General features: G+C 36.1%; 1 protein-coding gene across 5 annotated transcripts in view; it reads left to right on the forward strand.

Annotated features, from left to right (window-relative positions):
* The window catches only part of SRPK2 (SRSF protein kinase 2), a 113,845-nt gene that overhangs the window by 64,634 nt on the left and 21,724 nt on the right, over positions 1 to 27,487 (forward strand). For all 5 annotated transcript variants that reach the window (XM_063308015.1, XM_063308017.1, XM_063308018.1 and 2 more), the window contains 9 exons: positions 4,799 to 4,950; positions 11,752 to 11,860; positions 12,349 to 12,436; positions 12,765 to 12,852; positions 14,316 to 14,422; positions 15,884 to 16,049; positions 18,584 to 18,609; positions 20,159 to 20,405; positions 24,918 to 25,406. In XM_063308015.1, coding sequence (XP_063164085.1) covers positions 4,799 to 4,950; positions 11,752 to 11,860; positions 12,349 to 12,436; positions 12,765 to 12,852; positions 14,316 to 14,422; positions 15,884 to 16,049; positions 18,584 to 18,609; positions 20,159 to 20,405; positions 24,918 to 25,406 — 1,472 coding nt within the window. The remainder of the gene's footprint in view (positions 1 to 4,798; positions 4,951 to 11,751; positions 11,861 to 12,348; positions 12,437 to 12,764; positions 12,853 to 14,315; positions 14,423 to 15,883; positions 16,050 to 18,583; positions 18,610 to 20,158; positions 20,406 to 24,917; positions 25,407 to 27,487) is intronic.

Raw genomic sequence — 27,487 nt, forward strand, 5'->3', positions numbered from 1 at the left:
CCACATCAGACTAATGTTCTGCAACTAAAAATTTAAACCAACATAACTAATGCAAAACAAATCTGCGTTTTTCGGAATGACTTTTTAATACAAACTATTGGGTGGAAGTTTTAGCCAGTTGAGGCTTCCATATGTATTAAGTGGAAGTTGAAATCTTTGAACCTTTTTTCTATGCAGGGTATTGATAATTAATTGTTAATTGTTCCTCCATGCAATACCCTTGTTTTGTGAGATTGTTTACTTGCTCTTACCAGTATTGGATATACATATAATTTGAAAATAACAAAAGCTCCCTTTAATAAATTCTTAATATTTAGCAATAATAATTAGACTGTTTCTGAAGTGACTGCAAAAATTTTTTTTTTTGAGAGTAAGTTAGGAATTTTGAAGTATAGGTGGTCCACATTTAGTGACCACAGTTGGGACCAGCATCTCGGTCATTAAGTGAAGCAGTTGCTAAATGAAACTGCAACTGTGCTTATGATCTTACTTCAGCTTTCCTTTGCTTTACAGACCTGTGAAGGTTGTAAATGTGAAGATTGGTTGTTAAAGTTACTTTTTCATCACCATAACTGTGAATGGTTGCTGTATGAGGCAATCACTAAACAAGGACTACCTGCATTTGATGTTGGTTTCTTTTCAGTGTAGTAGTTTACCATTTTAATTCATATTCACATATTCTTTAGATTTAATTTTGGTGATTTTGTAAGACAATGTGGAATGCTTTAAAGAAACTGATCTATCACATAATTTCAAATTGCTTATACTTTGACAGCAATCCTACAAGTATGTATGCCGAAGTAAATCTCATTTAATTTGTGTGAAATTAAGTGAAGCCGTATAGAAGTGTTCTGATAATCATATATTTTCTAGGATACAAAAATATTGATAGGTTTGCTTGATGATTTTTCTCTCTCTTTTTAGCTAGTTTCCATTGCTTTAGAAACAACACATCCTGTAGTTTTAGCATGTTAGAACTGGAAACGGGAGGTAGGATGGTGAGGGATTGCACCCAATAACATTACCCTTAGGAATTACTCAGAGGATAGGTTTTGCTGGGGCCTGCCTTGATTGCATTTTTTGTTCCTCCGGGTCAATTCTAGTTGTTTCCTTTGCTAATGTATTATTGGCTCATGAATGAGAGTCTTTGGTGCTGTTTGTTTTGAACACACCTTTCTGAAATCGCACAATACACGATCTGAAATATGTAGATTAGATTGTCCTATCTTGTCCTAGACTGGAGAAGATGGCCTTTCTCTAACATCTTGCTATGGTGATAAGGTACAGTGAGAAGCAGTTTGCATCTTCTTAATTGCCCTCAGCACTGCTTTCTTTATTTTAGTGCAGATTTTATGTTGAGAAGTCTCTAGATGATTTTGGGGGGGACATCTCAACATAAACAATGAGGCCCAGGACTTCAAAGTCATCATGACAACAGTCAGGATTTAGCCAGCATACAGTATGTGCCAAGAGATTTAAATTGTGTGTGTGTGTGTGTGTGCATTTCTCACTCTTTCTGGCATTTCTGCTCCTGTAAACATGGCACAAAATAGGCCTTCTTATCCAATGTGCCATCTCCTATGAGAACCTAAATATGTAATCTTCCCTCTTGCTAATGTCTGCACTGCCCACTGTCCTTTGAATGGTTTAAAATGCTCTAAGAAAGAATAGGCACTTCGTTGAAACTAAATGAAAGCTAACGCAGTGTGCGTAAGAACAGGGGAATATTTTCAAATTACTCATTGGAAAGCATAGGTACTTTATTTGCAGCATGCTGTATTGTATTAATATGAAGATGACCGGTTTTATATTTTAGTGCAATTTTATTTAATGCAATTAATATCCAGCTTATTTTCAACAAAAGGATAATGATACCAAATACTCGAATAAAAACTTGGTTTTGTGTTAGTATTTGTTAACAGCAAACTAAATTGATGTATAGTGTTTTATCTTTCTAGGTCCAAAATGTCATCTTAAGCAGAATGTTCTTAGTAAGATTTTCCTGCTGAAAGAGACACTTAGAGCCAATGTTTCATTTACCTAAAGTTGTCTCTGGTACTTGCTGATATGAATAGACATCTAAGCCAGTTGCCATAGTAACACTGCAGCATAGTAGAAACTTAAAGTTCTGTTTTGTTATTTTGATGTTATTGCTCATTTTTTGTGCAGAGAAAAAAATGAGTGTTACCTTTTGCTGCTTAAAAATACCTGATTGCTGAAATATGATTTTTGGGTTGAAAAATAAGTCTGTGTGGTTAATTACATTAAGCAAAAAGTTAAAAACCATGTCTATTTGGACTGTCTGTTAGGTCACTACAGTAGTGAGTTTTAATAACCAGCTTGCTGATAAAATGAATGGAGCAGTTTTTCATCTAATAATTTATAGATGACAAGGTTTTATGAATGACATGCATCAATGAATTGGTTGCTTATCCTAAGGCTATGTTCTGTTCTCTGTTGGTCTAATTTAATTTTCAGAGTTGTGCATTTCATACGTTGATATTGTTAGTTGTATTTCCATTGTATAAGCCTCTTCCAGCAAGAGATCCTGATGGAGAATTAGAAAAGGTTGGCTTTATGAAGGGCCGGCTGCCGTGCAACTGCTTCAGAGGAAGGACATTATTAGAACAAAATGCTATTCTTTTATCTGGTACAAATCTTATAGAAAGTGGGGATGTCCTATCCTGGGACAAAACAATGAAGTCAAACAGGCCAGTTACATCAGACGTTACAGCAGGGGGAACAGACCAAGTCCAGTCCAGGGTTCAAATTATTGGAGGCAGTATCTTTAAATCCTAAGGGTTATGCATACAGTATAATCAGGACTCAACCTAAAAATTAGTTAAATGGAGAGAGCCTTGATCACACTGATCTTCATAATATTGTATTCTTTTATGTGTCACTGTTATCTGTCACTTTTATGCTTAGACGTTTGCTGCTACTACTTTTGTTCATTCATTGTTTAAATCTCAATCAGTGTATAAAGATGTGCAACTGATTGTCTCCGTTTCAACTTTTATTTTAAATTTTAATAAAAAAACACTATTACAAAAGTGACTGGAAATTTTAGATGATTCTAAAACTCTTCATTTGATGGGCACACATACCCCAAACAATAATTCAGTATTATTAGAGTATTAGAATAACCCTTTAAGAAATCTTACACATTTCTTTATCCCCTTTCTTCTGTTGCTTGAAGAAAAATGTGATTTGCAGTTTCATCAAAAGCATCATATTATAGTATACATTTCCTGTACAAACCATAATTGGAAACCAGCATTAAAATGTGATTTCTAGTTATGGCTTTATGATAAATGACGTGTAGGTTAAGCTGAAAAAGCGAACTTATTTTCTTCAAACAAGAAAGGAGGGGAAGAATCACTGATGTTGATAACATTAGCATAATCCTTGCTTTCCCCATTTTTAGGTGGTGTGATATATGAAGAGTAACTGTGGTTTTATCTGTTCATTGTAAGGTTAAGTCAGTTATGTTCCAATTTGAAAACACATAATATGTGTGTCGCTTTTATAATTCTCCAAATTAGTTAACTATGCTGTGATTGTGAACGGTCTGTTGAATGGTCGCTAAATGAGGCAGTCACAGGTAGTCCTTGTTTAGTGACTGCCTTGTTTAGCGACCAGTTACAACAGTGATAAAAAAGTAACTTTACGACCAATCCTCACATTTACAACCTTTGCAGGCCTTTAAAGCAAAGGAAAGCTGAAGTAAAATCATAAGGACAGTCATGGTTTCATTTAGCAGCTGTTTCACTTAACAACCTAATTGCCTGTCCCAATTGTGGTTGCTAAATGAGAACTATCTGTATCATCCTTTATTATTACTTGGTCTCTCTTCAAGTTTATCATGTAGAATAAACACCAAATAGGGCAACGGAATTGGTAGTCTTCTGTGATTGTTGGACTGTAAATCCCCATAATCCCTGACCAATGCCTATGCTGTCTAGGGCTGCATGGAGTTGAATTCCAAAAGTATCTGGGGACTGTGTGATCCCTGCCAAGGACATATCTCAGCCTTTCTCAACATTTTGACCCTGGAGGAACCCTTGAAATATTTTTCAGGCCTCGGGGAACCCCTGCAGATCCAGGCTCAAATACAGGCCAGAAGTTACAAAATTATTACATTCATTTCATGTGTAGGCCTGTATATATGCGTTAACAGTGTTCTTAAACTAAAAATAAAGAATGAAACTTAGCTCTTTAAGGTGAAGTTGCCCAATACTTCTAAAAAATCGTGATCTCCCAGGGAACCCCTAGTGACCTTTCGCAGAACCCTCGGGCTCCACGGAACCCTGGTTGAGAAACCCTGCTATATCTAATCAAGACAGCAAAACTGATATTGCTATGTTAACACTATTAAATGGAAGATTAATGTGATATAATTGCCTGTGTTTTAGAGCAAAGTAAAAAAGGTTCACATCTTGAAATAAAGCAGCAGAGGTACCATTTTATTCAAAAGACTGGTAGTTTGCACTGACCAGGTAAGGAACAGAGACAGTGGATTTCCCCCATCTTTTGGTCTGATGTTATGTGTGCGTGCGTGTGTGTTTTAAATCCTTCGTTTTGTACCAACCTGCTCTTGCTGTTTTTTAGTCTTGCTGCATTTCATAACATTTTTAGATTCATTTCTGTAGCCCACACAGAGTAAATTATGGTCTTTCATAAGGAATTTAAGTTTGCAAATTGTTGAATAAAAAGCCAGGAAAAGATTAGTGGCTAAGCTCTTGAAATTTGCTCAAGCATTTTACTTACTGAATGTATATATTTTTTTCATTTATAGGCCAGAGCCTCAACAAAAAGTTCCCTCTGCACCACCACCACCTCCTCCACCTCCTCCTCCACCTTTGCCGGAGCCAACCCCACCAGAGCCAGAGGAAGAGATTCTGGGATCTGACGATGAAGAGCAAGAAGATCCTGCAGATTATTGCAAAGGTTGGTTTGTACAAATAATGTAAGCGTGATTAATTTTGGAACTTGGTGTTTACATAATTTGAGACTAAAAATCTAGAAGTTCCCCAAATCACATTAGTTTTTTCAAACCATCTTAACCAGACAAAAAGAGCCTAAATTACCGGTAATGCTTTATCCTTTACATAATTCTGGGCTGTGGAAGGTAGGCAAGAACCTTATTAAGTGTTTAAATAATTTAACATAATTTTATTTTTTTTAATACGTCAGTCAGTAGCTGAATTATTTTCTGTTATCAATTAAATCTTGCCCCTTTTCCCCAAAACTCCCAGTAGTTTGCAGTTGTTGGGGCACTAAGGAGAAAGAATTAACAAGGTGGCTCTTTATTGATGATAGAGTTTACTTAGGGTGGTCCATTCGTTATTACCTACTTTAGCAAAACTTATCATTATACTTTTAAAATTTACTTATTTATTTTATTAAATTCATCAGGCTGTCCAACTAGACTGCCTCACTGCATCTGCCTATGACTCATCTTTTTTGCCTCTATAAACATTAGAAAAGCTGTGTTGTCTGATGCAAGCTCATAAGGACAGATCTTTGTCCAGAGCAGGGTTTTTCAACCAGGGTTCCATGGCACCCTAGGGTTCCACTAGAGATCACTAGGGTTCCCTGGGAGATCACAATTTATTTTAAAAATTATTTCAAATTCAGGCAACTTCACATTAAAGAGGTAAGTTTCATTTTTTGTTTTTTAGTTTAAGAACACTGTTAATGCATATATACAGGCCTACACATGGAACAAATAGCTCCTCCAAGATCAAAGGGTTGAGAAAGGCTGGTCCAGAGTCTTGGAGGTTAGTTTTTGGAGGGACAATTAGATTTATCTAATGGATCTTCAGATACTTCCCAGATATTATAGGACTGCTGCCTAAATCTACAACTCTGATTCAGAAAACATATGTAAACATTGGGAGATTCATTGAAGATCATTTCATTATTGAACTGATGGCGTTGCAGCGTTCTTCCAGTGCTAGGCAATTCACATTCTTCTGTTAAGATATATTCACAGAGTTTAATATTCTGTTTATTACTTACCCTAAAATCACAGTTACTAAAATCACAGTTACTATATTCTTATATCTATTATATATTTAGTTAATTAAATAATCAAGAAAACTGGGAAAAATGGTAAGCAAACAATTGATGCTAAAATTCTTTGTTTTTTTCCACCGGTTCTCTTTTCTGCTTATTTTGCATTCAGTGTTAATACTATTGTATTAAACATCAATCAATCAATCCTAAATAAATAAATTTGCTTTAACTACTAAAGCACAATACATTAATACAGTAGACTCTCAGTTAACGGGAACTCAAGCAACCGGCACTCTCAAGCAATTGGCACAAAAATCAAACTGGAAAAAAACTGGCACTCTCAAGCAACCAGGAAAAAAACTGGCACTCTCAAGCAACCAGAAAAAAAATCTGTATCTCTCTGCTGCAATCTAGTGGGTATTAGGGTTTAATAATAACTCTCAAACAACCAGAAGGGAGATGGGGCGGTAATAAAAATACGATAGATAGATAGATAGACAGACAGACAGACACAGACAGACAGACAGACAGACACAGACAGACAGACAGACAGACAGACAGACAAAATCTACCAGTCCCCATGGGTGCCGGTTAACTGAGAGTCTACTATACCTAGTCTGCGTAAGCTAGGCAAGCTTAGGTAAAGGTAAAGGTTTCCCTTGACGTAAAGTCCAGTCGAGTCCGACTCTAGGGGGCGGTGCTCATCTCTGTTTCTTCCGGGTCATGTGGCCAGCATGACGACACGGAACGCCGTTACCTTCCCGCCGAAGCGGTACCTATTGATCTACTCACATTTGCATGTTTTCGAACTGCTAGGTGAGCAGGAGCTGGGATTAACAACGGGAGCTCACCCCGTCGCGCGGTTTCGAACCGCCGACCTTCCAATCGACAGCTCAGCGGTTTAACGCTTGAGGTGATAAATTGTTTATTCTTGTTTCTTGGATTTCTTGGGGCCATGGTATAATATACACAAAATGTGTGATGGCTGTTCTATATCTGATTGCTCAATTCACATTGTTTTCAAGTATGGCCATATTAGATTCTAAAATGTCTCCATGTTAACCCCAGAATAATCAACAACCTGTGAGATTGGTTGAGAACTTGAACCTACATCTTTCTGGTCCTAGTCTGGCACCTTAATCACTACACCACCCTGGCTCTTTTTAATCTATTGGCTAGCATCAATGGGATGGGAAGAGAGAGGGAGAAAATAGGGTGGTCTAGAAGTTAGGATGTAGATGATAGATAACTGGTGCCAGAAAGAGAATTGGGTACTAGAGTATACGAAATAGGTGCTGGAAAAACAAACCCTTAGATGTGTTTGGTTGGGGCTAAGAGGCTGCCTAGGCCCTGGAGCTCCCTTCTAAGGGAGGCCTCTTAAAAATGCCTTCTGGGAAACCTCTTGGAAAAGCAAACAGTGTGCTACTTGTTTATACTGACTAAGAGAGGAAGTGAGGGAATAGAATTAACAGGGACTGAAGGATGATAATGTGCACAGCATTGCTTTAACATTCCAAATGTGCCAACTGAACCAGAAAAGTTGGAAACTCCTGTAGAGGACTAGAATGGTTTTGCTTTTCTTTAGCTCTTTTTCACTCTAGAATCTGGAGATGTCTCCTATTCATCCAATTAACAATGGGAAGAATTTCCTACATCTGCCAGCTTAAAATAATAGTACATTCAAGAGGTACTTTGAAAGAAATAATCTCTGCATTTCTATTTCTTTTCTTTCAAGACCATTCAGTCATTGCATGAGACAGTTCATTCTTTTTGTTGTGATGCTCAATTACAAAATAGCTCTTTTAGAGATTGATAGAATTTATATTGAATGCCACATTTTAATATTTTTTTTACATTTTTTGCCATTCAGAATATAGACTTGTTAAAATAATATTGGCTGACGTTTTAAATTGCTGCTGAGATAACGTATTTTGTAAGAACAGTATGTGTAAAAATTCTATATATGGAAAGATTAATATAAAATAGCTTCAGTGGGTGCAGACTTTTAAAAATGGTTGTACTGTTGAACAATAATAGTCAGCTATGTTCACTTATTTATTTAAATAGATTTTCAAAGACCCTAGTGTGTTCTTGCATTTTGATTTCTAATACTAAATGATAACACATATTTTTGTACAGTATCTGTCTTTGTATTTTTGCTTGCATATACTAATTCCTCTTGGCAGGCAGATTGAAACAGAACTATCCAGATTGATTTTGAACAAACTCTTCCTTTTATAGCCTCCCTTGGGGCATATCTGGTAGTCCATATTGTAAGATTAATTGACAATGTATGTCACTAGTGAGGTTTCTCTGAAAAAATGAGGAATTAAATATTCTGGAAATCCCCTAACTCTTGATGGTAGGTAAAATGCAGATTGTTTAGAGATAACTAATTCTTGAAGATACAATGAAGAGTGAAAGCTTTGAAAACTTTGTTAGATATTTCCTCTGCCTAATCATATATGGGTTTTTTTTTTCCAGATTTTAATTACTCTTTTTCTTTCTGTACACTTTGTGATCTCCAGTTTTCTTTTGAATTAATTTATTTTCCTTTTTAAATTGCAATAGGAAATATTTCAGATTTAGAAACTAAACCATTCATAACTTTGCTGTAATTATCCAGGTATGTTCTTCATGGTTGTGCCAGAGAATTTAGATCAGGGATGAGCAAGTTGTGGCCTTCCAGATATTGCTAATCTCCCCAAATCCCTCCCCATAGGCTATGCTGGCAAGGCTGCTGGGAATTAAATTGCAACAATAGTTGAAGGACCAAGATTATCTATCCCAGTTGAAGGTGTCCTCGATCTCTGAAATTAGTGTTGTAGTGGCAAGTGTACTGTAGTTAATTGAAGTTTGGTGAATCATTGAAGATTACTCGAGCTGTTAAACAAATGAGACGCAACCGTTGAACACATTCGTGATGGATAGTGGTGTTGTCCTTATTAATACTGTAGGTTTGTAGAGAAGATGTTGAATAAAGACTTTTTCTAGTCAATGTATTTTAATAGCAAACAGTATTTGTGTAACACAGAGAGTATATTCATGCCACCCCATGGTTTGCTTTAATTGTAGTTTGCAGAATAAATTGCAGTTATTGGACTTACACACAAACATGGACATTATGGTTTATAAATCACGTGGATGGCTGTGGTTTATAAACAAGAATGAGTGTATACAATATGGTAAGCCATAACTGACTTCTGGTGGGGACATGGCGGACTGAGCCGCTGTGCCTGCAGGCTTAGCGGGTGGAACTGACAACGCGGCAATTTTTTTTGGGCTCAGGCAGGTTTTCCTGAAGCCCAGGAGTGTTCTCTGGATAAAGGAAAACACCTGGAATCACCCCATCTGTCCTCCGGACGGCTGTTTGCAGCCAGAGGATTGCAAACAGCATTTTGCGTTCGACTGGTAAGAGCTAGTTGGGAGGCTGGGACGTCATTTTTTTCCAAGCCGCACTGTAGCCTTAAAGGGACATTAAGACCGGCCACCCCATTTCTGAATCTCCAAATTTCAATATATTTTTTAAGTATATGTACCCTAAGAGAGGCTTTCTACATCAAGGAGAAGCTGGCTTTCTTGGTGCTTATCGTTATTTTTGCAATTACTTTTTAAAAAAATTCTTTTTTAAGTTTTGGAATTTGTTTTCCTTCCAAATATAAAGGAGGATTGAAAGTAAACAATTGTCTTCCTATTATTATTTTGGTATTAAATTTGAGAATATTAGCATTTTCCTACACAATTACTTCTGACTTTTACCAAGTTTTTATACAAGATATTCAGGACATTGTGGAAAATATGAGCTCTAAAATGTGTCATCTGGTTGGGGATGTAGTAGATGAAATTGTGGAATTCAACAGTGATAGAAATGTTTCTTCTAAGAATGAGATCGAGATTTCTGTTGAGATGCTGGATGAAGATTGGATAGTGGAATTGGAGAAATTTAATGGAGAGAGGGATCTGCAAGCAATAAGTAAAATTGACTTTCTGGTGAAATGCCATGAAAAAGAAGAGGTTATTATGTATGAGAGGTTTTCTGAAGAGAAGTTAGAATTTTTGAGGGGGGCAGTTGGGCTGTTTGATTTTTTCAAGAGAAAAGCTCTGTGTACATTGTGGGGATATGTAAATGCTTTGGTTTATTTTGAAGTGGGATAAGGGTTTAAGAATATTTATCGATTGATTTTAGGGTTTGACTGATGTTACTTGTTTTTAAGGATATGGATTAAGATTATTAGGGTATTAAAATGTTTGTTTGGATGGTTTTAAGAATTTGATTTAAGGTCATTGTTTCAAATTGCTTTTCTTTTTTGGGTTTATTAAGATTAAGATTGTTAAAACTGTCGTATTATTTAGTATAATGGCAGACAATTTATGTGCTTTTTAGTTTGATTTTTATTATAGTAGACAGAAATGTATATAATAGTAGGTAGGGAATAATTAAATATGTGTTATTTTGCGGGGGGAGTTGTTTAGGAGGTTTATATGATTTTTTCCCCTTTATTTTAATATAAGGGACGGGAGTATATGTACTTAATGATTTTTATAATGTGCTAAAGGGGAATGATTTATAGAAATTATGTGGTTTTGGTTTAATATAGAGTAAGAGATTGATTATGGAAATTTTTTCTATATCTTTGCTGTTAAAAGTCGAAAGTCATATCTTTCTGTAATGTTGAAAAAAAAATTCTTGTGTTTTCACACCTTTTTAGTTTTTCTTTTTTTGTGTGGTTTTTTGTTTTTTCATAGCTTTTATCTTTGTCTTGAAACTTAATAAAATGCATAAAAAAATGGCAAGCCATAACCAAACAAAATATATTTTCACTTAATACCATATAACTTAGCCTTTGATAGCTGTTTCAGAGAAAACCTGATATGATACCTAGTATAATAAGCTCTCAGTTTATTCAGCTAATGTGGGGGAGGGATGTCTGTTAAAACAGAATGTCCGTTAAATCTGAATGAGAGTTTACATATATTATTTACATATAATAAAATGACAAATCAGATTTTACACGTGTGTAAAATGGAAATGGAATGTTATATATGGGTGTTTTATATTGTGGATCCATAAAATGCCAAATGAGATTTTATCCATGTGAGGAAGATTTTGTCCATCACATCCAGCTGACTAAATTAAGGTACATTAAATCAAGAGTTTAATACTGGTATTAAAGAGTTTGAACTGGTAAACTCTTGGTAGAAGAAGAGGAAGCAAGGTCCTTTCCTTTGAAATGAATATGGACCAATGGAGAATGTGCTAGTTTTGGCAGCTGTGGTGTGAGTGTATGTGATTAGTGGTTTTATGTTTTACTCAACTTCCGTGTGGTTTTATTTGGTTTTTCTTGGTTTAATGAAATGCCTTTTTATTGTGTTCACTACCCAGATTTTCTTGAATAGATGGGCAGCCATATATATTGGATGGATGGATGGGTAAAATGTTTTCCTATACTAAGTTACAGTCTCCTTTGCAATTATGATAACAATGAAGCTTCAGAATACAATTAAATCTTTAGTGTGAAATTTGTGGCTCTTTTTGTAACATTGAAATAAATCTGGCAATGCAACCTTAGGCTTGTTTTTTCAGAATTGTTCCATTATAATCAGTGACGGTTTATCCCAATAAGTGTTTAGAGTTATAGTTCTAGAGCTAGCTGGAGATATTAAGATCCTTTCATGCATACCTAAGCAAAATACTACAAATTAAATTTATATCCTTTTATTTTTGGAAAGGTGGCTATCATCCAGTGAAAATTGGAGATCTCTTTAATGGGCGATACCACGTTATTAGAAAATTAGGATGGGGACACTTCTCTACCGTCTGGCTATGCTGGGACATGCAGTAAGATATGTTCTTATTTTTATCCAGCAGATACTAATAGATTTTTTAAAATTAGCCTAACATATATATTCCAATGTATATATGATGTATCCTGTGCATCTGCTGAATGTAGCAATTTATAGTATTAATGCTGCCTAATCGGTCAAACATTCAAAATATTGAAATCTTTTCCCTCTAACAAATGATCAATATACTGATTGAATGCATGTATTTTAAGAGGAACCAAATCTGTTTTACAAAGGGCAGGCACAATATGTAATTATACTTCTGATTTAGTTGCTAAAAATATTAACTTAAATCCTGTTAGTTGAAGGTAATTATTGAAGAAAAGGTGACAGCTGTCATTTAGTTATCTGAATATTGCTGAAATGTTGTTGTCATTTGTACTGAACCTGTACTTCGGTTCTCTGTGTTTCTTCTTTTAAATAGGAAAAAAAAAAGTGTGGCTTTGATATATATATGTATATTTTAAACTTATTATTTTAAAGGGGGAAACGTTTTGTTGCAATGAAAGTTGTGAAAAGCGCTCAACATTATACAGAGACAGCCTTGGATGAAATAAAGTTGCTTAAATGTGTAAGTATGGTAACACCATCCCAAGCTTTGTAGCAATAAGTAGAAATTTGTTTGTTTGTTTGTTTATTTTCTATCCCACCTTTATTATTTTTTTTTATAAATAACTCAAGGCAGCAAACATACCTCATACTCCTTCCTCCTCCTATTTTCCCCACAACAACCACCCTGTGACGTGAGTTGGGCTGAGAGAGAGGGACTGGCCCAAGGTCACCTGGCCAGCTTTCATGCCTTTTTGAATCTGAACTGCCTTTAAAATAAATGTTTAAAATATGAATGTTGGTGTTTCTTAAATTAAAATGTACATGATGTTTTTCATCTTTGTTTTTAGGTTCGTGAAAGTGACCCTCGTGATCCAAATAAAGACATGGTTGTACAGTTAATTGACGACTTTAAAATTTCTGGCATGAATGGCATACGTATCTTTTCAATCAGTCCCTCCGTCTTTCTTTTTAAACAGTATGAAAAACTTGTTCATCCTTTTCAAAACATTACACTAAGTTAGTGGACCAGTCCTTTAAAAATGAATGATTATGTTGTGAAATACTATAGAAGTAAATATTTTTTAAAGTATAGGGATATTTCATTTAAGATGTAGTGGGTAAGAAATTCATATATTTTTGAGCAGTCCCCTGTATTTGCTCATAAAGCTGTAAATTGGCTTTTTTTGCTTTTTAAAAAATATATGTTATGGTAAATAACTTTTATAATAATTTGAATATTTTTATATTTTTGGAAGTAGTTTTAAAATTTCAGATTATTGTTTGTACAGTAGTAGATAATGTAAGCTTATTTTCTGGAATAACTAGCCCTTCTTAACAATATTGACAATATACATTTTTTTATGTGCAGCAAATGTCCTAATATTTGTAATATTACTATATAATATTTATTTTTGCACACTTGTCTGTTTTTATAACCATGGGAATGTTTCTATTTTTATACTGTCTACTTTTGATAGTCAAAGAAATGATACATTGTCACTAAATAAAACACCAGCTGATTCTATAAGATAGCTATAATACATTATAATTCTAATTAGTTATAAGGTGTCATTGCTACAGGAATAATTCTTTCTATCTATCTATCTATCTATCATCTATCTATCTATCTATCTATCTATCTATCTATCTATCTATCATCTATCTATCTATCTATCTATCTATCATCTATCTATCTATCTATCTATCTATCTATCATCTATCTATCTATCTATCTATCTATCTATCTAATCTATCTATCTATCTATCTATCTATCTATCTATCTATCTATCTATCTATCTAATCTATCTAATCTATCTATCTATCTATCTATCTATCTATCTATCTATCTATCTATCTATCTATCTATCTATCTATCTATCTTATCCCCGCCCATCTCCTCCCCTCGGGGGACTCTGGGCGGTTTACAACAATCGATTAAAACCATAACCCTGAATACAGAGAGTAAAATACAGTAATACATAATATAAATAGAGGTAAAAATAAATAAATAATAATTTATGTTCAATTGGCTTATACTGGACTGAAAACAGTTCCTTTTGCTCTTGCATTAGATGGTTTCACAGAGATTACTGCATGTTGTATGAGCTGTATTTTTTTATTGCTCTCTCTCTTATTGCAGTATTTTTTAAAAAATAAAGTTAATCCATAGGCTGTGCTCGTATTTACTTACGTGCCTATAAATGGCCAGGATGTTTAGTTTTGATGGGTCCAGTCTGGGATTGTGCAGTTTATTTTGTATCTGTCCTTACTTTATAGAAGTACATTTTAGGAGTTCATTCCATTTTTAATTTTAGTACAGTTCATCTATGTAATGGCTTTGGGAAGATAATTGAACGCTAATAGAACTACTTGCCATTTATCCTTAATGAAATCACAGATGTCTGTATGGTTTTTGAAGTACTTGGACATCACCTTTTAAAATGGATTATTAAGTCCAGCTATCAGGGCCTTCCAATCCATTGTGTAAAAAGTATAATACGACAGGTAAGATTTCAGTACAATGTTCTTAGAAATGTATTAATATATCATTGTCTAGCAGGGCTTGAGGGACTGTGTTTTTAGAAATCTTAGCCCTAACTGTGATTTTGTAGTATCTCCAGTTATTTGTAGCGTTAAGGAGAAACTTGTCCAGTAATTTGTCACAAGCGTACAGTTATAAAATATTGACATCAGTTAACTCTTCGAAAAAGGAATGTTTGAAGAGTTCCAGCAGAGTGTAGAAAAATAGTTTCCGTCCATTCTTAGTTGCACAAAAATTGAATTTTACAATATGTAGTAATAGATGAAGTGACATTGTACTTGCCAGCCGAAGACCTTCTACAGCAGTTAATATAGCTTGTCATTCTACTTGGGTGGAATTGCTGTAAATTGGAATGTTATGAATCATTTGTCCTGCAGAACTGTAAGCAGAGATTTTTCCCCCCATTCTTCACTTACCAAGTATAGAAATTCATCAACAAGTTTAGGTGTAGGATCTTGAGGTCAATGGGATTAGTGCTATGCATATATATTTCATAGAAGATGCAAAAGCAGGCTCTGAGAAATTTTTAAAGCTGGGGAAAAAAACCCTTGCTCCTAGAGACTGCAGTTGTATGCGGTGGAGTAACAAAGTCATTGTGGCATAACCTTTTCTGCCTCGTCGTTGAGAATTCTCCTTTCCACAGATACTTTGTTGGGGCAAATGACATCACATTTCCCCTGTTTCTTTCCATCTGGGAACAAAAATGTAGGCTAGGAAGGTAATTTAATGTGGCTCAATGAGAGAGGATTGAGCAGCATTTTTTCACTGGTCTATTCCTGTTCTTGACTTCAAATTCCAAGGCTCTCTGCTAAATAATAACAGCACAAACTCACTGGGAGACTCTTCATGCATCTCCTGCGTTACTTCTAACTTACTGCTTACAATCAAAGTGGAGATTGAGCATGTGCAATTTTTAATGTAATGCTTTATTGTTGAATATTCCTGCTACTGTCAGACTTACTGCTGCTTGAAAGTATTATTTCAATTTCAATTTTTAATTGATTTTTATTATTTTTATTGTTTGTATTACTGACCTCTGTGTTGATGTATTTGTCGATTGCTTGGTCACTCAGTGTTTTCTAAATCAGTAAATCAGTTAGCCTAGCCCTCCCCCTCTAACGTTTTCTATTATGTTTGACAGGTATTTTGATAGCTAAAAACAGGAAAATCCATGGTGTTTTCTTAATGATAGCTTAGTTCCAAAGCAGGGCTGAAGAACCTGTATCTCTTCACATGTTCTATACTGCTACTCTCAGAACTTCTTACATCACCCCATACTGGGTGAGGCTGCTAAAAGTTAAAGTTTAGCAACATCTGGAGGGCTATGAATAACGACTCTTGATGCTAAAGCTGTTGAATCCTAATCAGCGTAACTGTTTTTGATGGTAATGAAATTGTTCTCCATCTGAATATTTTGTAATCAGGTATTGCAGGGTTTAGATTACCTCCACAGCAAATGTAAGATCATTCACACGGATATCAAACCAGAAAACATCTTGATGTGTGTAGATGATACCTATGTACGGAGAATGGCAGCAGAAGCTACGGAATGGCAGAAAGCTGGTGCTCCTCCTCCCTCTGGTTCAGCAGGTAGAGTTTGAGATCCATATTTTCAGTCAATGAGACAGTGCTGGCTGTAATAACATTTACTTAATTTTAGTTAATGGGAATAATGCATTAAGATATGCTTAATTTGAATGTGTAAAATGTTTCTAACATATTAATAACATGTAAGTGACCAGCACGTTACAATATGAAAGCAACATGAGTATTTTTCTTTTTTATATGCAGTGCTTTAGACTCGTGGTAGCTAAAGAAAGCTTAATTACATGGTTTAGTCGCATTGGGTACTTGCATGTCTGTGCCCCCTACAGCTTTCAGAGGCTGCTATGGATGCTGATCACAGACATATTGCCTACCTGGATTAGAGTGAATTATGACAGAGGATGCTAATGTGAACTTATTTCTGACACAAGTAGAACTGTGATGTTGCATAAGGAACTACTGTAGAAAGGAACAGATTTGTTTTTGTAACAAAGGGAAGACGAAGAAAAAGTCAGTCAGTCAGTCCGTCAGTCAGTCCGTCCGTCCTGGTCTGACCAGAATAACAAAAAGTAAGGTGAGCACTGTGCAGCTGTTAAGTTTTTTTGGGTGGGATCACAGAAATCATGCTGTTGCAAAACCTTGCTTAACATTATCCTTTTTTTTGCTCACAAACCGTTCTTTATCTAGTATTTAATTCTGCTATAGTGCTTGGAACATGTTCTATCACTTTTATCTGAGCATCCTAGTTTGCTATTTGAACAGGAGGTTTGGAGCTTGACTGGAAGCAGGAGGAAGTTCCAGTTCTACTTGGGAAAAGTGGAGATCTCTCTCTTGGTCTATAGTAATGTTGTCATGCTGGGATTGAAAGTCTCTCATGAAGCAGTATTTCATGCATGTCTCTCAAGCCAGTGCCAGTCTCCCAGGTTTCTCTGGAAGGTGGAAGGAAAAGCAGAGCAAAGCTTTGTGGAACTGTTAGCATGCATTGTTGCTTGGCTAGGAATGTGGTTGCCCAAGCAGGATAGGTAGGTGAATGACATTCTCATTTTGAGAGAACCAGTAAAAGCATTTCCGGGCAAAGAAGACAAAGCTTGAGCGTGCTTGGTTGGCTTAGGCCCAGCAAATCAGAAACACATCCTGCAGCTGAAATGACAAAGTGATGTCAGTGTAAGGAAAAAAAATCAGTGCCTGCTTCATTGAGTTGGGCCTGGTAAGGCAGAAAACATCCTGGAAGGATGACGTCAGTGTGTGGAGAAGTGAAAAGAAAAAAAATATTATTTAGAAGATACATGACCTTAGTATGATTGGCCAATTAACTGGGAAACTCACCCTTGACTGTAATAGCACAGGGTCAGTTAGCCAAGTATCTTGTCTTTGGGCTCTATTTGTTAAATCAAGGTTTCAGGAAAACATTTAGATGGTTTTTTTTTTTCCTTTAGCCAGGCAGAGCATTAAGACATTTCTTTCAAAAACAGTTGCAATCATTTATTTCAGGGTTAGCAGTTGCAACTCTTAAACACTGGATAAGAACAGCCTCCTGGCTCCCAGGATTCAGTAACTGACCTCATTACCTTCTTCCAGCATTTAGATGGAGAAAAAGGGTAACTTAAAGCCAATTCAGTATTTCTGCTCATATACACAGTATAATCTCTAGAGCAGTATTTCTCAACCTTGGCAATTTTGACACGTGTGGGCTTCAACTCCCAGAATTCCCCAGCCAGCCATGAAGTCCACATGTCTTAAAGTTGCCAAGGTTGAGAAACACTGCTCTAGAAGATGCTGCAAAAGAATTGATTTGGTGGATACTAATAGAGATAGGAAGATTTAATGGAATGGGATAGACTGTGGTGAGAAGAAAAGGATTGTTCTCTCAAAATAAGATAGAGCTAGCATCTGTGAGTCAGTCTTCTTTCAGTTGGTGCTGCTGTCTAACTTGCAGGGATATCCAAACTTCAGGCGTATGGCTACATATGCATACATATAAAATTACCCCCTTAGATTATTTGCCTTTGGTCTGGTGGGCACATTCTGTGTATATTAATGGAAACATATTAGCATATAAAAATCTTGATCAAATATAATTTGAGCTGAGTAAGCAGTGCTTCTTTCTATATTTATTGATTCAGTGCCACCTCTGCCATAGCTCTCTCGTACACTGATATGTTGCCTTCTCTTATTTGGAAGTACAGGTAGCCCTTGTTTAGCAAACACAATTGTGACCGGCAGCTCTGACATTAAATGAAGTAGTCACTAAGTGGGAAATCACGTGACTATGATTGTGCTTTCCTTTCCCCCACTCCCCCACCCTTTGGAATGCTCACCCCGGTGCTGGGATAATTAGCAGAAAGGAATCAATGTTTTATTTACATTCATTGGAGAGGAAGGGATTACAAGAGAGTAAGCAGGCACACAGTGGGGAATACACTGGGGTGTTTGCACTGTGCACTAGTGACACCACTGGATTGCTTTTGAATAAGATTCTTCTTTAAAAGTTGTCTTATATACATTGCTTGTTATTTTATAGAATATATGCTTGAACATATAGAAATATGACTCTGGGTATCTATTTATTTATTTTTTAGTGAGTACTGCCCCTCAACAAAAGCCTGTAAGTACTGTTACATTATTGTTGTTGGGTATCTGATTCTTCTCTTTGGATGGTTGAAAGATAAACATTTTAATAATTTCATTTATAAATCTTATCTGACTTCACGTATTTTGTATAAAAGTCGTCATGCATTATTTTTGCCACTGGATTTTGAAATACCACTTACATTAGATAAAACTATTAAGTATATGTTGACCTATGCAAAGACAGGTGTAGTGGGAACTTGACAGGACCAGAGGATTATTTTGGATAAAGTGATTTATTGTGTCCTTCTAGGCCTACAAGGCAAATCTTGGACTTTTATTTATTTATTTTATTTATTTATTGCATGTGTGGTGTATAGTACATAATAACTTACTTCTTCCGGCGTTTTATTATGTAGACTATATTCCTATGTGCAGTTAAGCATTAAAATGCCATTCACCAAAAATAGCTGTGAAACATATTTTTATTTGAGGATCATATTTGCATAATTCATGACAAATTGGTTCTGAAGCAAAGGAAAATTTCAACAACAGTTTGTGAAAAAGAAAGGTCTCATTAGGCTAGCACATACTTTTTAATAAGACTGTGTCTGGAATTCTATACCACTTGCCTTTATGGGATTTATTTCTGTATAGAAATATATAGAGCTGTGTGTCGTGCCCCCCCCCCCCCTTTAATCTTCAACATTGACTTCAGTGAGATTTCGGTAATCTTTCTTCAGTTTTGTAGTTCTATTAATTTATATAAAGTATCACAGAACAAGGAAAGTTGGTAGCATTTTAGACAATCATTTAAATACTGAAATAAATTTAGTATAAGTGCATATGTAATAGGACATTTAAGGTAAGATCAGCCATTCTGATACAGAGCATTCTTAAGCAATGCATTCTTAACATTAAAAAAAAGCAGATTGAAATGCCATCCTATATCCTGCTTTTGATGGTTGGAAGGGAGAGCTAGGGTCTTCCTTGGTTCATTTCTGCTGGCCTATTCCCCCCAAAAAAGCTTTGAGTGGGAGGTGAGTACATTTTGTAGCAGAGATTCCATGCTAGGTCTTAATGAACATTAACTACCCAGAAGCCTGGAAACAAGACATTCTGGGATTGGGGGAGGAAAGAACTCCTACATCATCCTGCTGTAGATTCTATTGACAGACTATTTTCTGCTGAACTATATTTTTGTGGAGCCAGATTTCTGCAGCTGATTTGGAAAAAAAGTGGATTTAAGCTGGTTGATAGCAGATAGATGAGCATGTAGCATATTGGTGATTTTCCCCCCCACAAAGATAAGAGATTTGTATCTGAAAATTGGATTTCCAGGAGTCCAATGATTTAATACGTTAAGTAGTAATAGGGTTTCTGTCATCAACTTATGCAGTATAACAACAGAATAAAAATAGTCTAATTATCCTACCCACTGAATAGACTCCTGAGTAAAACTTTTGTTGAAAGTCAGTTCTGCATTAGTATGTGGTGGTTTCTCAAATCACAGACATTAGCCTTTTACCTAATAAGCTGGTCAAGGTTATGTGATTACAAGCAAACTTGTGATTTTTTTTTTCCAGATTGGAAAGATATCTAAAAATAAAAAGAAGAAACTTAAAAAAAAACAAAAGAGGCAGGCTGAGCTACTAGAAAAGCGTTTGCAGGAAATAGAAAAACTGGAACGGGAAGCTGAAAGGAAAAAAACAGAAGAAAATGTAACATCTACTATACCATCCAATGAACAAGAGGATGAATATCATCCAGAAGTTAAACTAAAAACTGTAGAACTAGAGGAAGTGGCAGATGAAGATCCTGGGAACGAAGATGGTAAGTTTGTTTGTTTGTTTATTTATTAAATGTATTTGGCTGCCCATTTCATACACACGACTCAAGTTTCTTTCTGTAAATGTTTTTTTTTTGTAGTTGCCCATATCTCCCACGGCAGCCATTTTGTAAGAATGTCCATAATATTGGAGATCCCTGTTCTAGACTGTTATTAAAAATACTTTGGTCAGAGCAAGAAAAAAAAAGCAAGTATCAAACTAGTTCCTTGAGTTTCAGAAGATTTTAAATGCAGTCATTTGTAGGATTTGGCGAGGATTGGTCAAGCAGCATAGCCTTATAAATGAGAAGTCAAGCAAGGTGGCGATAGGCAAGTAGTGTATGTTCTTCTCTCTGGCTGACCTGAGTCTTTAATGTTTTACCACTCTTGTCATTTTTCCTTCCAAATGGTACCATAATTGTTTTATGATTTATGTTTGGACCTTTGAGGTGCTAATCTTCAACTATTTGATGACTTTAAAAGAGGCGAGAATGGGGAAATACCAGTGCAAGGAATGGAGGAGAATCAGCCTGGGGTGACAGATTCCCACCTGATATGCTAAACAATTAAAAATAGATGATCTGGTAACATCCAAGGTATACTAAGACCTTTAAGTATGCCTAGCTAATTTGCAGCACCGCAGCTTAATAGTGTGGATTCTCTAATGATGGATGGTTGGGAGGTGTGGAGCAGCCCTAGGAAAATTAAAGGAGGGCACCAACAGCTCCTTCCTTGGATGATCCCATTCTAACCCAAGAAGGATTTGAGAACATATGCCTTTACATGATATTGCTGTCAAAAAGTTTTTCTCACCAGGGATGGATCTCTTTTCTTCAAACAACTTTTTAGTCTTAAGTTAGATAATCTTTACAACTCTTTTGAGTTATTTATTCAGAACCAGGGACGTGGAGGCGCTGCTGGTTAAACCGCTGAGCTTGCTGATCGGAAGGTCGGTGGTTTGAATCCGCGTGACGGGGTGAGCTCCCGTTGCTAGTCCCAGCTCCTGCCAACCTAGCAGTTCGAAAACATGCAAATATGAGTAGATTAATAGGTACCGCTTTGGCGGGCAGGTAACGGCGTTCTGTGTAGTCATGCCGGCCACATGACCTCGGAAGTGTCTCGGGACAAACGCCGGCTCTTCGGCTTTGAAACGGAGATGAGCACCGCCCCCTAGAGTCGGACACGACTGGACTTAATGTCAAGGGAAACCTTTACCTTAACCTTTACCTATAGGGAGAGGATAGCAGAAATGCAGTCCAAGGTGGTATTGGACTATGAGGGGGTAGAGGGAGGCAGGGGGAAGGGAAGGAAAAAGATAAAATGAAAGGGAATAAATCTGTCGTGTACTGATGTTGGAAAACAACCCAGCTAATGGAACCAATGAATTGTCTATATGTGCTCTCACAGACTAAACTAATGATGCTTCAGATAACTTTAAATGACATCAGAATAGCAAGATGGTGCTCTCAGAGAGCTATTATTTATTATTTTAAGGCAATCCTCCAATGTCAGGCCTACCATACTGATTTGGTGAAAATTTATTGGCGGTGCAGTTGGACCTGGAGAAATACTATTATGTGAAGTATTCCTTTGATGTTAATTAAGATGAAAATGTTTTCACTTCACTTTCAAATACTTCCAACTCATGTTTCCAATATATGTGCAAATAAGCCCTTTCTTCAAGGAGCTAAAGGGAGAACTGCGAAGGTCAAATATGCAGATACTATTGGTGGAGCTAAAAAAAATCTAAACTGATGGGGCTATGTCAAGCTTTCCAAGGGTGAGCTTTATTAATCAACATTTGGAGGTGGCAGAGAAGGAGATCATGGATGAGATATAGGATGGAAGATGAACAAAATCCTTTCAAGCTTTTCTACTGAAAGAACAAGTAGAGATTATCTCTAAATTGGTATCAATATGCTTGTTATCTGTAGTCCCAATTGCAGCTGAATCACTCAGAATACTGGTACCATCAATTAACTTGGACAGGCAAATGGATTCTGAGGAAGTGAAAGAACTCGCAGGCTAGAATAAACAATAATATTACTCTGTTAAATCCAGAGGCCACATGGAGTAAAATAACTAGGACAAGGAAACTGCTAAGATCACCTTGACCTGATTAGACTGGTGTATAGCTCTAAGTGAAATCAATTGTTTTAACTAGGATGAACAATAAAATAATTATTTTAGGACTGCTCCCTTATATCCAGCTTCCTGATGATAGTGTGCAGTTTAAACAAGATGTGTCATATCAAGAGAGAGTTAAGTTCAAGTTTTAATGGTGTATCAAAGCCATAAATACAAATGAAGGCTGGGATAAAAGAAAAAGCTTCTGTACTTGCAGATAAACTGAATGAGTTCTTTGGCACACTACAGTGGGAGGATATTGCAGCTATTCTAGCTGAAGATGCATTGGGAAGATCCACCATCTGCTTTAGTTTAACCATCAGATTGAACTTGATTTCATGCTGAGGTAAAGCTAAGTTAGTCAGATACATGATTGCAAAATGCGTGCAACATTTCATTTCTCTCCTGGAATATAGGGGGTTGGGATATTAGATGTGTATTTTCTAGAATATGTTTCAAAATATGATATAGTAGTACTTCAGAAAACAGAGGTTTGGTCTCTGTCTATTCAGTGTTTCCCTGGATAGGGTGGTAGCTTTCTCCACTTTTGGAGTATAATAAGCCCTTAATTGGGCTTAGAAGGCATTTTACTATTACATCTGAGGTGGGTCAAAAATATTTCCAGGCACGTTTTGCAGTAGGAAAAGGGATTAGGATGAGATTGAATTTCAAAGGGATTCCTTTTCCAAAATGGCTTACTTAAGACATGTGGTTTGGTCAAATTAGTGAATTTCAAACTGGACAAGGGCCCTAGTGAGGATTTTTACCAGAATCATATCCACTATTGACCCCAATTTGATGGCTCTTATCACTGTTAACAAATGAGCAGTTGAAATCCCACAGGACTGAGGGCAGAAAGTAGTCATCTCTACATACAAAAAAGGTGAAAAGACAATTCTTGCAAATTATAGGCATATTAGTCTGCTGAGTATCAGCATCAAATTATATGGTATTCTTTGCTGCCAGAAATTTACAAATTGGTGTGTGTGTGTGTGCGTGCATGTGTGTAGAAAATTCCCAGTTACTGGAAGTTGTTTTGTCTAGGTTTCTGAAAGCTATACTTCAAGTTTTTAGATGCTTTACGAGTAAGTCCTTCAATCTCTGGTTTAAACTCTGTCACCATTGGGCTTTTATCTGTTCTAATCTTTGAAAAAGTTACATTTCAGTCTGGAAAGAAGCCTAGAAAAACTTTAACAATATCTTCCCTCCTTCCCCTATCTATCTATCTATCTATCTATCTATCTATCTATCTATCTATCTATCTATCTATCTATCTTCATCACTGCCCATCTCCCCCCAAAAAGAGTCTATTTTTCATGCTGTCATGATTTGTTAGAGCAAAAGCAGAAATGAATCAGCAAGTATTTGATGTAGTCCCATCAAAAAGATTGGGAGATGACATCTAGATCTGGAAGGATCTGGTTGGATACTAAAAGGCATTGTTCCCGCAGAATACTTGCAGAATTTTACTTAGGCCCCACACCGAAGATCTTCCTGTATGATCCTATGCTTTGTTTTGGCATATTGTTTTAAGATACTTTCTTTTTTTTTAAGTGTTTGCCCATGTCTGTCTTTATGATACTTTGAAAAATAATGAGGAACCATGTTGTATGTAAGCAGTTACTTCACTATCACATTCTTGTTTGCAGTACCAATTTCAATTTGGTAGTTCATTTTTATTTTGTCATCATATGCTAGTATAGATTTTAAACCTGTAATGAATGACACCTACCACTACCTTTCTCTGTTTTGGAACTTATTTGAATGCCATGTTTCAATGATCAATGGTATATAATTGAGGCTCTAGATTTCAAGCCTTTTGAAGGTATTTTCTGCTCTTATTGTTTGATTTCCTTTCTTTCCTTTCAAAACAGATTGTGCCCTTCAGGGTAAACTATTTTTAGAATAAATTGTAAATTCAGAATGTTTTGAGTGTACATACTTTTGAAAGTAATATTTTAACATTTGTAGAAATTAAAATTCTTTATTGAGGGGAGTATTGTCAATGAAGGAAATGGTTGTGTAAGAACTGGAACAAGATATAAGTAAAACAAGTGCCCTCATTTTCAAGGTGAACTGTGTACTTAGATGATTGTGGTGCAGAATGGTGCCTAAATTAAAATTTGTTTCATAGGCTGCTACTTTGTTGCAGAGAGCAACTGCACAACAAAGACACAACTAATAAAAAGAAAATACTGCTATGAATTAATACCAATATGCCACCAAAAAAGAGGAATTCCATGCATTTAATGTACATTAAATGCTTATATACATAAGGAGGAAAATGTTTACTATGTTACATTATAGTATAATTGCTAATCACACATTGAAACTTAGTATTTTAAAAGATGTTTTTATAATTTAGTGTCTGTGTCCTATGTATCCCTTAGGTGAAACGGAAGACCAAGATGAAAAAGAAGACACAGAAAAAGAAAACACAGAGAAAGATGATGACATTGAACAAGAACTTGCCAATTCAGAGTCTGCAGACCCCAGTTGGATAGAATCCCCCAAAACAAATGGCCACATTATAGATGGCCCTTTCTTACTAGAAGAACAGATTGAAGAAGAGGAGGAGGAGGAGGAAGAATGTCCAAATGCTGAGCAATATAACCTTGATGAGCCAAATGCAAAAAGCGATCACAGTTACAGTAGCTCTTATGAACAATTTAATGGTGAATTGCCAAATGGACGTCATAACATTCCAGAATCACAGTTTTCTGAATTTTCAGCTTCTGTATTCCCTGGAGCTTTAGATTCTGTAGCTTGTGGTTCAGCTGCTTCTGAAGAATCAACTGTAACTGAAAGAGAAGGAAGTACTCCATCCCATGATAGGAGCAGGACGGTTTCAGCATCTAGTACTGGAGACTTGCCAAAAAGTAAGCATTTTCATTACTGTAACATTATGCAATCATGGTACATAAAGCAGTTTTCTGCTTTAGAAAACTCAGTGAAGATATTTTTTCTAGACTTTCTATTTGGAATGTTGAATCCCATAATGCTGGAGTTGGTAGTTATGTCTTCAGAGTAATGTAAAAGGAAGAATAGGAATATGGTAGTATTGAGCAAATTTGCATGTTGTTAGTTAGCACTGCAGAACTGTTCTTTTGCCATTATTTGATGAAGTCTACTCTTTTTGTAGCAAAGCATTGCTTTGGGTAGAACTGAAAAACTATATAATAAGTATAGTGTACCTGATATGCCTTTCTCCCTGCACTTCTGGAACAGCAGCCATCCAGTCATAGGGCAGCTGATCTTTGAAACGGTAGGGGTGTTCAGAACGGGAATATTTTAAAAAATAAATCTTGTTGGATTTGTCAGTTTTGGGTGAGAATGTCATAAATGTTACTAGTAATATTGCTTCCCATGCTATTATTACTTGTGTATGGATGCACCCATGTAATAGAAGTAATTGCATGTAAGTTAGGTGTCATTTCTCTAAGCAAGAGTTTGTGGTACTCCGTTTTCCCTCTTGTACGATTGAAGCAACCAGTGATTCTGGTTCACAGCTAATTTGATCAGAGGAATATACATTATTACAAAGGGTTTGTGTCTTTTTCTCAAAGTTTTCTGTTTCTGTTCTGATGTACTGAGAAGATCTACCTTATCACAGATACTGGAACCTGTCAAGTGAACATGGTTTTTTTCAGAATTTGAGTACAGTAATGATTCCTGAGTAATAGAAGTGGTCAGATACTGACGTTGGACACCCTCCCCCCCGGAATTATATGGACCAGAAGGGTTATTATGTAATTAATTTGCAACCATGGAATTTGAATTACACTTTTTCTGGGAAAAAATCCTCTTAACTGATAATGTTAGCTGATACTGGGTTATAATATTTTTAATAGTCAATTCCACACCAGAATAAAGGGTAAAAATATTTTTGAGGAACATGCAACTTGCCAGTTGTTACAGTAATTTGAAGAGACAGCTATTTTCCCTAAAATTCTTTTGATGGACCTCTCCATTTATCTACTATGCAAGACAAAGCTGTACATTTATCTACTAATGTTCCTGTAGAGAAATGAGCCTGAGGCAGATAAATGAGCAACATTACGTGGGCCAGAGTTAAAAAAGCCACATTGTCCACGATACTCAAACCAATCTCAGCCACGCTCTCAAATCAACGTTCTACCATGGAATATAGGTAAGATCTTGTTTTTCAACACATTTCAGTTGCTTTATTAGCATTAAACTTTAAAAATACTGGGGTATTTGGCTGGGAAGAGAATTTTTTGGCAATTCAGCATGTTACCATAATATTTGCTTGGAGGGCCATAAAATATTTTCCTCACGTAGTTTGGGTGTGAATCATGCAGCTCTGAAGAACAGAACAGAGAAGTGAAAGATTATCTATGAGTTTAATAAGTTATGCAAAAGCACCTTTGTCTGTGCTTTCTTCCATAATTTATCTGGACAGTGATGCTCAGCCATTGGGAGAATGTCGCTTTATAAATGTCTTTATGCCTATTTTCATTGCACCTAATACACAACATTATATTTTGCCTGTTATTTTTCTTTTGCAGAATAAATAGTTGAAGGATGTTGACTTCCACCTAGCTCATTGCAGTATGAGATCTCCAGTGTGATAACAAGAAACTACTAGAATTCTTGGAATGTTGAAGAAAGGAAATTAACTGAGAAAGAATGTTGGGAGCTCAGCAGTCTGTTGATGATACAAAGCAAGAAAATGAGCAGAAGCAACAGGAGTCCTAGAACATTGGCAGCCAAAATGGAGGAAAGCAGCAGCAGCAGCAGCATAGTTTATCAGAGGGTTGGATGCTTCCGGACTCAGTTCATGTCCCTCTGTTGGATCAGATGAGTGGGATCAATGGCAACTTGGCTTCCAATACTCTTCCCTCTGCAGTGATAATATGAAAGTGAGCTTTGGATAAAGCTAATGTGACTTTTTGTGATTCCTTCACCCTCTTGAGCATCTGACCTTTGTGGGAATGCA

Source organism: Candoia aspera, chromosome 7 (genome assembly GCF_035149785.1).
Source record: "Candoia aspera isolate rCanAsp1 chromosome 7, rCanAsp1.hap2, whole genome shotgun sequence".
Taxonomy (NCBI): Eukaryota; Metazoa; Chordata; class Lepidosauria; order Squamata; family Boidae; genus Candoia; species Candoia aspera.